A 15,369-nucleotide genomic window follows, 5' to 3' on the forward strand; every position below is an offset into this window, starting at 1 on the left:
CGGCGGCGGCGGCGGCGGCGGCACGGCGGCCACAGAGTCTGCAACAGTAACCCAGCCATGGCTCGAGCTGGCCAGCGGCGCGGGCAAGCAGCGGCCGCGGAAGGTGCGCGGGCTGCGTCAGGGGAGCCAGGGGCCTCACAATTCTAAGAAAGAGGGGCGAGAGGGGGCCGGGGGTGGGCGGGCTGGGGGCACCGCGCTCGCCCAACGGCGCGGATCCTTTCTGGAAATTAATATTTAAAAAAAAAAGCCGAGGACGCAAAGGGAAGGTGGGGGCAAGAGGTAAGGAGAGACACACAGAGAGGGAGCCAGAGCTCCACAGTGATAGGAAGGAAAGAAGGCAACAGTCGCCGATAGCCGATGTGAAACACCGGACTCCGTGCGCCCTTCGCCGCTTCTGCCCGGCCACATCGATGTTGTGTCCGCCGCCCGCTCGCCTGGATCAGGATGAACGCGCAGCTGACCATGGAGGCGATCAGCGAGCTGCACGGGGTGAGCCATGAGCCGGTGCCCGCCCCTGCTGACCTGCTGGGCGGCAGCCCCCACGCGCGAAGCGCCGTGGCGCACCGCGGCAGCCACCTGCCCCCTGCGCACCCGCGCTCCATGGGCATGGCGTCCCTACTGGACGGCGGCGGCGGCGGCAGCGATTACCACCACCACCACCGAGCCCCCGAGCACAGCCTGACCGGCCCCTTACACCCCACCATGACCATGGCCTGCGAGACTCCCCCAGGTATGAGCATGCCCACCACCTACACCACCTTAACCCCTCTGCAGCCGCTGCCGCCCATCTCCACTGTCTCGGACAAGTTCCCGCACCATCACCACCACCACCATCACCACCACCACCCGCACCACCACCAGCGCCTGGCGGGCAACGTGAGTGGTAGCTTCACCCTCATGAGGGATGAACGCGGACTAGCTTCCATGAATAACCTCTATACCCCCTACCACAAGGACGTGGCCGGCATGGGCCAGAGCCTCTCGCCCCTCTCCGGCTCGGGTCTGGGTGGCATCCACAACTCCCAGCAAGGGCTCCCCCACTATGCCCACCCGGGCGCCGCCATGCCCACCGACAAGATGCTCACCCCAAATGGCTTCGAAGCCCACCACCCGGCCATGCTCGGCCGTCACGGGGAGCAGCACCTCACGCCCACTTCGGCCGGCATGGTGCCCATCAACGGCCTTCCTCCGCACCATCCCCACGCCCACCTGAACGCCCAGGGCCACGGGCAACTTCTGGGCACGGCCAGGGAACCCAACCCTTCGGTGACAGGCGCGCAGGTTAGCAATGGAAGTAATTCAGGGCAGATGGAAGAGATCAATACCAAAGAGGTGGCGCAGCGTATCACCACCGAGCTCAAGCGCTACAGCATCCCACAGGCCATCTTCGCGCAGAGGGTGCTCTGCCGCTCCCAAGGGACCCTTTCGGACCTACTGCGTAACCCCAAACCCTGGAGCAAACTCAAGTCCGGGCGGGAGACCTTCCGGAGAATGTGGAAGTGGCTGCAAGAACCGGAGTTCCAGCGCATGTCTGCGCTCCGCTTAGCAGGTGAGCGGTCCAGGGAGCTGTGCGAAGGGAGATAAGGGATCGGGAAGCCCGAGAGACCAAAGCAGGGAGGGAAGGAGAAAGGGCTGGGCACGGTTCATCTCCTCCAGAGAGGGAGGTCCAAGAGGGAGATCCCAGAGCCCAGAAGAGCCAGCACCGGGCTCGGGGCAGACACCGGACTCGTGTAATTAGGCTTTGGAAGGCTCCTGGAGCTGAACGGCGAGGTCTCGGTATAGGGCAGATGTTTTTGCGCTTGGGGACAGCGATAAAAGCTCGCACGACCCAAAGCAGAAAGAAATTCTTGCACCTAGCTAGACGAGATCTGTGCGTCTCCTCTCCGTTGGGCACAGTGGGTTTGGAGAAAGGGAAACGATGTGTACGTGGAACTGCGCGCGGGTGTTGCCAGGCAGTACCCTAAGCACATACTCCGCCGCTAGGCTGGAACCTGACGGAGCTGCTTGCCAATGTTCGGGAAACTCGGCGGTAACCCCCACCAGCGCTCACTCTAATTGGCGCGAGTCGGGCGGGGGAACATGCAATCTGAGAGTTCCAGAAGAAGGTTCGAAGTCGCGGGGTGGTGGATGTGTGGTGCGTACGTTATGTAAAGGTTAGCACACACTTTGCGCGAGTTACCAGCTCTGTGAAGGAGAGGGTGGCGACAGTGCAGAGGTCCAGGTGAAAGTAGCGGAACAACGAGGGAGCTTCCAGCCAAGCCCACGGACCGCGTTCGCTGCAGACTAGCTTAGGACTCAGCATTTCGTTTTATTCCTCTGCTTGAATTTTTGTCTGAATCCCCATGCAGCGGGTGGGAGTATGGAAATGGCCCCAGGTCTACGGAAGCAGAAACCCAAGACCTAGTGCTTCTCTAGGCTGAGTGGAAAGGTCTCTGCAGAAACAGCGCCTAGCTCCCCCAGCGTGTCTCTGCCAAGATGCGGGAAAGGCTCTAGCCAGTAGACTGGCAGAAGGGACAGCTGAGCCCAATCTAAATCACACCACACCGAGTATTTCGAGCGGATTCGGCGACCCGGGAGGGCGGAGGACACGCGAGCAGTTAGAGCGAAGAACAGTTGAAGCTAACTCAGTTTTCGGAGACCCGGGACTGAGTTGATTTACTCGCGGGTCCAAGTTGGCGCCCCTCCCCCAATTACAGCCCAGTGCCCTGGTCTGAGTCCTGGCGAAGAGAAAGGTAAAAGCCAGAATGAGGGTTTGTTAATTAACTGATCGTTCTCCATTAATTCGTCCCTGGAGATCGAGAGACAGTCAATCCGCTCAGAGCCGGGGGCACTGAGCCGTTTCACAGTTTAAAATCAAAGCAAGAGGCCACAGCCCCCTCCCCCATCTCATGCGGGCCAATAAGAAGCTGGAAGGAGGCAGGTGCCGGCGTGCCAGCAAGCCTACGACTCCAGCCTTGCTTGGGTCTGGGTGCCCGTGGCCTCTCAGCCCAAGCGCCGCAATAGCTGACCTTCTGCTCCGCCAGGTTTTCCAACTGAGCCCGACATTTTTTCGCGCCAAACAAAGTCCCCTCGCAGATTCTCACAGACTGCGCTCCGAAGCGGGCGAGGTAGAAGCAGGAGGAGTGTAGGAGAGAAAGGAGAGGTGGTCGAGCTGCGCTCCGGGCTCGGGCAATACCTCTCCGTAGCACGGTGGGCAACCGCCCTGTCAGCCTCCGCGGACCCCCACCCCCACCCCCGGGAGCTGACGCAGACTGGAGACCAGCTGTAGCTCCAGAGGGGCAAAACTGCTACTCCTCTCCCTGACTCTTTGCCTCTGCTTGCACTTACGGTAGCCAGTGCCTTTTCACATTCCCACACCAGTTTCAGCCTGGGCTTGGGTATCTTTTGCCAAGGCAATGCCGGCACAGGCCCGCACCCGCGACAAAATGGGAGAATGGGTGCAAATGGAGAGTGCCCTCCTCTGCCCCTGGCTTCCCCATTCTCCACCCATTGAAAGCGCTAATTAAGGGTTTCAGTGTCTTCCTACCTCACTGCTTCTTGTTGCCCCCTGGAAGGATATACTGGCAGGTTCAGTTCAGAAACGACCCTCAGCTCTGCGCGGACGCCCTTTGACCTTTAGGAATGGGCGCGGCAGTGCTGAAGCAGCGGGAGTTTGGAAGGCTCCCTATCCACAGGAGGGTATCAGTGGGGTCCTGCCTGGGCATTCCGCGGCCTGTCACAAGTCGTGTTCAACCTGAGGTACGTGGCATTTTCTTGGGGGCGGGGGAGCAGAAAAATCAGAGATTCTGGCAGTCCACACGTTTGGCGCCAAATCTCCAGCGTACTTCGCTCCAAAGACCCGGATAGAGGGTGGTCTCTTTCAATTTCCTTTCTTCAACTTAAACTGGTGGGAAGCAGCAGGAGGGCGCTTGCAGAGGGAACCTGTAACAAGCCTATTGCACCGCAAAAGCCACGACCTATTTTTAAGTCAGTGAAAAACAAGTGACCCCATTAATTTTTTTCGCTTAGGAAAAAAAAAAAAGGTAGTTTCCTGAGCCCGCCAAATAATCTCTAGTAGACCCTAACAACAGGAGACCAGGAGACTTAAACTGGATTGTTAACAGGAGACTTAAACTGGACTATATCGCTCCTTGGCAGCACTGTGAGCTCCTGCAGCCAGCTCTCAAAAAAAAAAAAAAAACAAAAAAAAACAGGAGTGCCCCTTGTAGTTGCACTCGCTGTTTTATTTAATGATCCCTCAACCTCTCTTCTATTCCGTGTGAGACCAAGTGCTTGGAAGTCAGTTTCAGTGACAGGAGGGTGGCTTTTCCATGCCCTTCTGTGCACCCCAGTAGCTGTACAATCTGTTGTGGATGGTCAGTGCCCTCCACACATGTTGGCGTGTTTGGAGGTGTCTCTTTCTCTTTACAAAATTACAACGACTGATGAAAGCTGAGAGTCTGGAGGAAATTCTCACCAAATCAGCTACTTTAAAAAAAAATCAATATATGGTCCCTCAGTGTAATACCTGCAGCTGCCCCCATTAAAGTGCAGTGCAACCAGTCTCTCTCTGCATAATGTCCCATGTGGGATAGGTGAGCTGGGCTGTGTGGTGGGTGGGTGGCCTGCCTCTGACGCAAACACCTATTAAGAGGAGAGAGATTAGTTTCCAATTAAAGATTACAGAAGACTTGGACCACATAGGGGAGCTGCCTGCACAGAAAGAGGGTACAATTTACAACCACCAGCCTTAACCTTACCAGCACCACCCACCCAGAATTCAAGGCTTACAGGCCCGGGGTTTAGGGTGGTGTCTGTACAAAGCCACTTCTAGTGTGCTATACCTGAAGGCGGGGAATCTCCAAACCTATTGCGGCAGCCAGGCAGGTCTCCCTGATCAGGGACTATATCCCTTTCTTGTCCAGGATTTGCCCCTGAGCGACCTAAGCCTGGGGGGAAGGGTTCAGCCAGGAGGTGTTCATGAGAAAGTCTTGCTCAGGCCAACCTGGGCTGTGTTTGCTGTAAGTGGCCTTGCGGCCTGGTTGATTGATAACTGGCCCCCACGCAACTCCATTTGCTTTTTGTTAATATTTATCCCAGCGGGTGACATTTCAACTGTCCCCTCTCTTCCCTGAGCCACGGAAACCAAGCAAAGAACTGTGATGCTGGGCCCTGGGAACCCCCCTTCCCCACTCCTCGAAGACTCTATAACTGGGAGAGAAGCCAGGACTGGGCTTGTGGGACTCAAGAACTGGAACAGTTCCTGGACTGAGAGCAGGAGGAAAAGGTGCCAAGTGGACTGGTTACCTTTGCACCCAGCATCTCAGAGTGGCGGGTGTCTCATGGTACAACTACTCCCAGTCTGCTGTGACAGGAACAAAGGGTTTGGCGGGGCACAGTGACCACATCAGCCTTGTAGCCTGGGGGCAGAAGGAACTGCACACAGGGAGCACCCCCTCTGAAGACCAAGGACTGCCTTCCCCCAGTTTGGCTAGGGCTTTGGCCAATTGTCAGGCAGAGACTGAGAAGCCTAGTTGTCACCTTAGAAGTGGGCTGGGTTCCCACACATACACTAGCAGAACAAGAAACCTAAAGGTTTCCGTATTAGGGACAACAGAAGGCTTTTAGTGGGCCTTTCTCAGAGCACTTGTCTCTGGAGGGCATATCACAATAGTTCTCTCCTGCATTTCCTACTTGGAAACACAATAAAGAGAGGAAGGAGAGCGCGGGGTTAAGAAGTGTGCAAGTGGAAAAAAAGAGCTGATAGTTTGACCAAGATGGGGTAGACCTGCTTCAGGGCCTTGAGGAGGTCTGACAGTTTTGTGGTGACTGTGCTGTCAGCACATGGAGCATAGCTTTCTAATACTGAAGACCCTTCAAGGGATGGCTCACTGTGCCTTCAGTAGATGCTGCCCGGTGCCCATTGGAAGCACCTAAAGGGTGATCCACACAGCATAGGAGTCTCAGGGTAACTGAGAGATTCAGTCATGCCATCACTATTTTGCACTTGGGAAGCCTGTGTCAGCAATAGAACAGTGTGTCGCAACAAAGCAACCCCAAAACCCAAGGCATTTCATTCTTTATGTTCAAGCTTCGGGTCCTCAGTGCCCCCGCCCTCCTTTTCGGCTAACCTAAAAGTCGTCTGCCAAGAAGTGCTTCCATAGCTGCGGGCGCCCCCTGCCGGCCACTGGGGTGGTGCACCCCAGCAAATCTTAGCGGTTAAACCTGCTTAGAAAAGGAAAGAGATGCTTGCTGTGCCTTTGTTTTAGACTGTCATCATCATTATGATTCTAAAAAACATAACTATTTTCAAATGAAGAGTACGTGGGGAAGGTATAAAGGATATTCAGTGGGCCTAGGTCACCTACAATGCCTATTACCCCACTGTGAAACGAAACTGCCACTCCCCCAAAGTGCACTCCCCCAAAGTGCACCCCAGTTCTCACTTCCCCGAACAAGATGCATATTTGGATTTTCTATCTGAATTATACTTTTGTTGGCATGTTTTTAATTTGAGAACAGCAGACTCAGACTATAGAAGATGAGCCTGGTAGCCTAAAGAAGGAGCTGCAGGCTAGGAGATACAGTACCTGAGGGAGGATTAGCAGTTTCTTTGTTTTGTTGTTTCCCCTTCCAGCTAACTGACAGGAGTCAGGAGGCTGCCCTGAGGCCTTGAGCTTGGAGGTCTTTGTTTCCTCTGGTGTGGGGTGGGGTGAAAAGGCTTTCCAAGACAGAAGCCTGGAGCCCTGGTGCAGCGTCAGCACCCTGGACAGGGCCCTGCACGGTTTCCTCCTGTCCAGTTTCTCTTCACCCCTGGAAAGTGCCTTTGAATAAATGTAGTGAGAAAACAAAAAACGAGCCGTTAATCCTCTGAAGTTTATGAGAAATTGTGAGGTCCCACCAGGAATATATACCAGCAGAGTCAAGTAATCGAAAACATCAAACCTATCCTCGTCGATCTGGTGGTTGATCTTTTCCTCTCTCTCCAGCAGCTTTCTGTGTGCATCTGAGTGCACGTGCACACCTGCTTATAAAATCGGGATTCCAATCCCAATGGGTGTGACAGGGGTTGGATCATTAAACTAAAACGTTCAATTCAGTCCCTTTGATCCGTGCTGGGGAAAATCTATAGTCATCTCTAATCTATGAGGTCTTTAAGGAGGTTGTTACATGAGCTGTTTTGATGTCATCATTTCCACATTCATGGACAATTCAGCTAATCAGACAGATGCTGCTACTGAAATTTCTCAGAAGAAATCGTTCTTACAGAGTGTATTGGTAAAATTTACTCTTGATTTCTTTGTAAGAAAGAAAATCTTCAGGTATGGGTGGATAATTGAAAAGGAGGTTCTCAGATGTTTTGCTCCTCAGAATCCATAGTTAGAAACCTTATCCTCCAAGTAACAGCGCTCAGTACTCTTTGTAAACTCCATATATTGCAAGAGACACTAACTTGCTATTTTAAATCAACCAAGAATCCTTGATTGGTATGAAAAACTACTAGCTTCCTCAAGCCCCCATTAAAATAGCAAAACTCTTGGTAGAAGCAACAGAAATGTCTTGTTGAAGTCATGGTAGTTACAGAATAGATTTCTTATCACTTCAGATAGAAGCATTCAGTGTGTATTCTTTAAATAGTATCTTTCACCACGTCTCTATCTAAATAAGATGGATAAGCACCTTGGGAGGAGAATGTTATGTGATTTTCACATGAAAAGTGTCTGCTTCATAGAGTTCAGTAAAAAGAAAACATTTATTTCTGGTGTGAATGAATTTAGTACACAACCACAAATTCCTTTCTTCTATGAATAGATTTGCATAGGTTTTTCTCTTAGCACAAGTATGAAACTTAATTTCCTCTTAAAGTCACAGGAATGGGTTAGATAACTAAGCCAGTCACATAACAATCTGACTGTTTTATCACAGGGTCCTGAGATAGAATCATCTACATTATGTTCCTCTAAAAAGATGTGATGTCATTATGAAGTTAGAACAAATTAGCTTCTAGAGACACTTCATCCTCTAGGTGAGAGAAAATGACAGGACAATAGCAGAACTGATAAGAGTAAGCAGGGGATAAGGAAGGCACTTATGTGAGCTGTGCATTCTCTTAGCATTAAATATTCTCATTAAATGCTCATTGTCTATGCCAGTGGCTCCCACATCTTACTATACATTGGAGTCACTTAGAGATCTTAAAAAAAAAAAATGATGCCTGGCCACCACCCCAGATATTCTGATTGCTATAGGGCATGAGCTCAGCATTGGGATTTTTAAGAGCTCTAAGGTGAGTTTAATGTACAGCAAAGGTTGGGAGCCACTGGCATAGTTTGTGTGGTAGTTGCCATCATTTCCCATTTCTCTTTTCAATGAAGGCAGTTGACTTGCCTATGGTAATGCAGCCAGAAACCACTGATGCCCTGAACTCAGCTTCCCCTGCTCAAAGTCAGAACCCTCTTTCCTTCACCCTGTACCCGTGAAGTTAGTATGGGTCTGCCACTTGGACCCAGGATGTGAAAATGTCTGTTTTGCTATCGTAAACACCCTGTCAAGGAAGTCTCTCCATGGACGTCTCAAAGCCAGAGCAAGTGTGTCTTCCTTCTGGGACTCTCGCAGAGAGTTGCTTAGGGAAACTTATTTCCTTTTTGACTCAAATTTGTGAGACTTTTAATTGCTCTTTTGGAGAAGCAGCCAGAGGGAACATAAGGCAGTAACAGAGCTAAATGTGAACCCACATCTCCTTACCCATTTGTTCACTTAAACAATTATTGATGGGCAAGACCCATCTCATTAGATGTGTTCTGTGTGCAGGACTGCTCTATAGGGACCCATGCTGGAGGAGGGCCCAGAGACCCTCCCATACTTTCAGGCCTTGGCGTTCTAATCTGTTCTTGCCCAGCAATTACATTCTTGGCTTCACATCAGTGCCCTATCTTGCTATTCCATAGCTTCCCTGTTATTCATATATTAGGACTCTACACTAAAAAAATAATAAATTTACTAGAGCTCTGTTTATATGCTGGCAATCTTCCAAACGGCAACTTACAATTTCCATCAAACCCAGCAAGTTTCCAGTTATCCATGTGTTTCACACCCTCTTTTGCATATGCCATAGGGTCCTCAGAACCGACTGTTTCTGAAATCACTGCTTTCGTTTTCGCATCTGCTGAGGATCTCATAGTCCCAAAGAGAGGTTTTTCAAGGGAACACAATAAACTATGTGCTTTTCCGCTTTCCTGTTTTCTTTTAAAACAGATCAATGGGGGAAATTAAATAAATAAACGAGTGAAGCACGCCACCTACTGGCCTCCGTGCTCGCTGCAAGTGAAGTGCGTGAGAGGAGTGGCTAACGCGATTCCAGTATTGATGGAGTCACAAAAATCGTTCATTAAGGCAATTTAATCTTTGCTATTAAATGTCCTTTCAATTCATTTGGGGTAATTAAGATGCAGTTAAAGTGATTAAATTCTAATTACTTATGCTAGACAAAGACATATTTGTCACACTAATGCGGTTAACTAAGGACTCAGAAAGAAAGTTAACATTTACTTCAAATGATGCAACTGGAAAAATCAGTTCCTCTTTTCATCATTAATCCAGTGAGCTGGGTGATTATGTAATGGCATTACAAGCTCATTAAATAGAGGAAGTGCTGATTAAAATGACTGCTATCTGGAAAACCTGAACTAGGAATACCTCAGTTCACTTTGGTCAGCATTCCATGTAAAATCGCTTCTTGTTCTTCCCCTTGCAGCCCCTCCCTCCCCCAAAGTAAACAAAGAGCTGTTATCCTGACATTAAAAGAGGGTGGCTCAAAGAAACTTGTATTATTAGCCTGCAGGCATTGTTAAACTGAAAGACCTTTTTTTTTTTTCTAAACTGGTACTGGGTTGGACAGAGTTGGGGAGGGGGGATTGAAATGACTCACTTGAGACCTGTGTGGTACAGAACAGGCAGACTGACTGAAATACACTGCTGAGAGAAGCAATGGGTGAAACAGAAGTGTTCTGCTGTGCCATGTGAGTCACCTCTCTGGCCTGGGCTGGAACTAATGCAGCAGTGGTTGGTGATAGCTTGATAGTGCTAAGAATTTAATCTCTGCAACACCAGAGAGACCCAAAAAGATCTTTTTTAGGACCTCCCAGGTGGTGAAAGGGATTTAGTCTTAGTACTATGAAGCTCTCCAGAGCCACTGCAACATGAGTTTGATCCCCTGCCAGGGAGGCTAACTTGAGAGACCACTTTCCATTACACTATCACCCTTCCTATGAAGCCTGTTCTACTTCCTCCCTAGAAGGATGCATGCCTTTGATGCATGGGGACAGATTCCTTTGCAAAGATCATGCTATGTTTGATTATTAGGCACATGCTGATGAATGCTCCTTACCTTGTGGCAAGTACTTTTCAGGATTCCTCTACCTTCAGGTGCAAATCCATCTAATAACATGAACCTTCAGGTCCCTCGGCTATTTTACCATGCTGTCCACAAACAAGTCCCAGGCTCTTAGGATAACTTAGTTATAATTGCTTATGAAAGAAGGATGAATTCAAATTGCTGAATTCAAAGCTTGGCTTCCTCACAGAAAAAGCCTTTTGAAGGAAGTAACTGGCATTTATCTGGGTGAAAATGATCCAAGAATGAAGATGGTCAGTCAAAATTGGGGATCATTTTATTTGGGAGAGTGATGTCTTTTAATTAATTTGCTAAATTTGCATATTGAAAACTATAATAATTTCCCTCTTTATCCCTTTGAAATCCAATACTGCATCTGTCTCCTCCATAAGCAAGGAAACTTACCAGACACTGAAACTGAACAACTACTTTTTAAAAATAAATTGGTGGTTATTTGAATATTTGCAGTCTTTAATAATTAAGACTTAATATATTAAGTTAATAGATCATGTCATGTCATCTAAAATTACTAAAAATATCAAAGTAAGAAATCAAAGAGTCCCAGAGACAGGATCTTGGCAATAATTAGCTCTGAGAACTAGCCAAGTCATTTAGCCTTCTGGGCCTGTCTCCTTAAATGTGGAATGAAGGATTTGGCTTTTGGGTTTTCCAGGTCCCACATTCTATGATTGATTGCCTTCTATGATGGCTGCATACCCACGGCAGAATGTCTGATCGTCATTTACTGCTCTGTCCTAAAGTCAGGGTTCAACAAGGTGTATGGCCCAGGGGCCCCTTCCATGGTCAGTCTCAGGCCAGTCTCCCCTGTCAGATCATCTGGAGGAAGCACCCCTCCAGTCAGGAGTGCTGCCTTGTGGCACAAAAATGCTACAGTTTGAAATATAGTTCCTGTAGCCAAGGAATATGGACTGTTGGTGAGAATAGGAATGAATAGGAACTCAAACCCTCATGGTGGCATTGTAAATTGGCACCACTCAGTTGGTAGATAATTTGGTATTATCTCATCAACCTGAACAAACACCTCTCTAGCAATTCTGCTCGCAATACCCTAGATAACCTTAGATGCTCCTGGAAAGGTGCACAAGACTGTTGTTCATAGGAGCATGGTTCACAGGACAGGGCAAAAGCAGAAACTGCTCACATGCACTGACAAGGAATAGACAAATTGTGTTGCATTCATGTAGTTCCATATATACTGTGAGGAAAATGAATGAGCCACAGCTCTATGAAACAGCATCTTTGAGTTTGGGGAACAATGCTGAATTAAAAAAAGAAACAAGCTATAGAAAACCACAACAGAACTTTTTAAACAAATTTCAAAAGTAAGGAAGGGTTCCCCTTTTGGTGCAGGGGGTTAAGATTTAGTACTAGGAAGCAATCCACAGCCACTGAGTTAGTTAATCCACAAGGTGCAGCAGACCTTTCTGCTCTCACCTGCTGCTCCCCTCAGCAGTGTTTATTAGTAGATCTGCCTGTTCTGCTCCCCAGTCTGTCTCTGGTGAATCCTCTCACAACACCTGCCTACACCCAGCTCTTATATGCATAAATAAATCTTTTTTAAAAAGCAAATAATATCAAACAATTTATTGTTTAGAGATATACAAGCATATGGTAAAAAAGAGATAATTGAAAGTGAAATGCTAAATTATATAAATATATATATATATATATATGCACATTCAGGGGAGTAGTTGCCTCCAAGAGGGGAAGGTAGGTTTACAGCAGAGAACACCCTTGTAACTTCAGAAGGCAGCTGTGTTCTTGTGGCTTTGCTGGGTGCTGCCTTCAAGGGTGTTCATCTTGTTACTGTGTTTCCTATCTGAAATATACATTTTGCAGATGGTTATTTTGCAAGTGGTTAATACCATTTAACAATGGGGAGAGAAAAGATTATTTTTGTCTGGTTCCTCAACCTACACAATTCAGACCAAACAAACACCGTAACATCTATATTATCATTTATGCCGTTCCTCGCACTGCACTAAAATGTCGGCCTAAAATGTCGGTCCTCTGAGGAATTGTGTTATCCAGCAAGTGTGGACAAGGCAAAGTGAAAGAGGACATTTCCCTAGGCATAGAAGGATGTGTGGGGGTATGTTCTTCACTCCTTTGCACACCTGCTGTGGCAGAGCTGTGTGAGTACTGGGCATGGACCTCACAGTCTAGTAAAGCAGAGAGACAAATGCCTATACCCTTTTTGTGTGCCAAGGAGGAGTTCAGGGAGTGATGAAGGGACAATTTTGAAGATATGGAAGATGATTAGAACTTGGATCTGACATAGAGGAATAGGTTTCCAGGCTGGGGGAACCACAGCCTGTGTGAGATTTTTTGAAACTGAATTATTATATAGCTGGAAGCTTCTTTCTTCGCCAGCACAGCTGTGACACTGCTTCTCCCAATAAATAACAGATGCCTTTCTCCGAGGCTGTGGTTTTCAGTGGTGGGGAGGAGTAAACTGAGGGGTACATATTCCTGGAATTGGGGCCAGATCAGACTGGGGGAGGAGAGGAGAGGAGTCAAAAATAATATGTTGGCAAAAATATGTTCGTGATTTTGCAGAGGTCCAATTTGAGAATTAGAATACTGATATTAAGGGGGCCTCCCTGCCTGTTGGTGCAAGCAGTGAAGTTTCAGTGTTCTCAAGCTATCACCACCATCATCACCAGCCATTGTGACATGAGTTTGATCCCCAGCTAGGGAGCAGACCTCTCCTGTCTCTCTCCTCAGCAGTGTATTTCAGTTGATCCACCTGTTTTTCTCCCCACTCTGTCTCTGGTGAATCCTCTTACCACCCCTGCACCTCTGGCCTGTACCCCAATTCTGTATGCATAAATAAATCTTTAAAAATTTAATCTCATAAAAATATATTCTACCATCTAAGAATCCCTGTTTTTTTAAGAATGCTAACCCCCGGAACACAAGTAGTATTATCATTTTAAAGTATAGCCATCAGGATAAAGTATATCAATACAAGAGAGGATACTTTTCCCCAATGGGTTCATTATCAATATATAATACATGTAAGTATAATAAATAATGTCAACCCATGCTTTTGTCATGACATGTCATTACAAGCACTTTGTATCTTATTATTATGATTAATATTTTAAATAGTAGCACTTTTAAAATAACTTCAAATTATAAATGCATCATATATAATCAAGATAAAAGAAAACAATAAGAATCATCCATTATATCCCACACAGAAAAATAATCCCCCCTTTTATGAATACCCTTTCATTTTTTTCTCAACAAGATGATAGTTTGTAACTTTTTAAAGTAAAATGCTGTCATTACACATCTGAGGAAATATTTGAAAATACATAAAATAATACTAATTGAGACAATAAAATCCCTGGTAATCAATCTCTGCTAGAGCAGCATACATTCACTTCACAGATGGTGTAGATAGGTTGTTTACAATTTGCAAAGTAGCAGAGAAAGTGAAAACCCATCCCCTGCTCCTAGAGCACCCTATGTCAGGAAACCTTCAAAAATTAGTTTACTTCTATGCCATGATCTAATCTAACATAGGTCAGTCCATAATTTGATATGGATAAACATAAATTTGTATGACTATATAATATCTTAGAAGTATATTATACTTCTAAAATATATATCTTTAATGGGGCCTCCCTGGTGGTACAAGTGTTAATGCACAGCACTGTGCAGCTACCGTGGCATGAGTTCGATCCCCCTCCAGGGAGATGACCCACATGGCATAGCAGAGCTCTCCTGTCTCTCCAGCTGCTTCTCTCAGCAGTGTATTTCATTTGATCCACCTAGTCTGCTTCCTACTCTGTCTCTGGTGACTCCTCTTAACCCCACCCTGCACTTCTGGCCTGTACCCCAGTTCTTGTATGCATAACTAAATAAATATTTATATATATATTTAAGATATCTTAAATTTATATTCTCTCCAACACCATTTCCTAACATAGGACATTTGAGTGTTTTCAGGGCTTTTCATTTTTTTTTGTTGTTGTTGTTTTTAAAGAATGACATGGCAGTCAGCAACATTATACATCAAACTTTACGGAATATTTGTATATTCATCTTTCAGAAATACACACACTCTGTCTGCATGGAGTATTCTTGTGAATCATTTGAGGGTAGGTTACACACATCATGGCCTTTACCTTTACCTTTACCTCCATGGAAAGGAGGGTCACCTCTTCCAGCCACAGTTGACTTCTCAGTTGACCCCACAGTGTCTTTCACCACAGTCTCTTCCAGTACAGGATCCAGTGTTGGGTGAACTTGTCAGATCTTTCCTTTCCCAAGCACATCCACAGCCTTTCTTGGTCTTCAATAACACTGACATATCTGAAGACTACCATCCCTCTCTTAAAAAAAAATAAAGCAACTACTTCTCCTTTTGTTTTCCTGTTTGAGGTGATGCTTTCTTGCCCAGACAGCTGCCTGAGTGAGGTGTGTCCTCAGGGAGTCACCCTGGAGGACCATAAGGTCTCTCTGTTCCTCACCTAACTGTGAGTTCTTTGTGATCCCTCAGTCAAGCTGCCCTCTCATTTCTCCACTGTATTTACCAATGGATTGTTTGGGTTTTTTTCCTCCTTTACAACTAACCAGCAGTCAGTTGTGAGATACCAAGACTCTGCAGATATCCTGCTCTACATCAAAATTCTCCATAGATCTGGCATCTGCAGACTCTTGTCTTATCTAGTCTTTATCACAATGGTTAGAAGCTATTTTTCCTTGCCAGCACTCCTGCCATGCTCAAAATTCAGCACTCAGCTCCCTGCTGTGGGGAGGCACCCTTTGCCTCATTTGCCTAGCCATTTATTTTTGGGCTAGACCCATGCATGTCCTTTTTACCAACAGTTTATAACTTGTTACTGTACTAACTACTTTTGTGTTCAAACTATCCCAGATTTAACCAGAGGGAGCCCCTTTCACTTACCTCTTGTGTTCTTTTGACAAATACCCACCCACTTATTATTTTTACTATTTAGCAT

At 47.0% G+C, this 15,369-nt stretch overlaps 1 protein-coding gene across 1 annotated transcript in view; it reads left to right on the forward strand.

Annotated features, from left to right (window-relative positions):
• Positions 1-313: 313 nt before the first annotated feature.
• The window catches only part of ONECUT1 (one cut homeobox 1), a 31,433-nt gene continuing 16,377 nt past the window's right edge, over positions 314-15,369 (forward strand). The window contains exon 1 of the mRNA XM_004687776.2: positions 314-1,549. Within this exon, the coding sequence (XP_004687833.1) occupies positions 445-1,549 (1,105 nt within the window). The 5' untranslated portion in view covers positions 314-444. The remainder of the gene's footprint in view (positions 1,550-15,369) is intronic.

The sequence above is a fragment of the Condylura cristata genome, unplaced genomic scaffold (genome assembly GCF_000260355.1).
Source record: "Condylura cristata isolate star-nosed mole 26May11 unplaced genomic scaffold, ConCri1.0 scaffold00023, whole genome shotgun sequence".
NCBI lineage: Eukaryota > Metazoa > Chordata > Mammalia > Eulipotyphla > Talpidae > Condylura > Condylura cristata.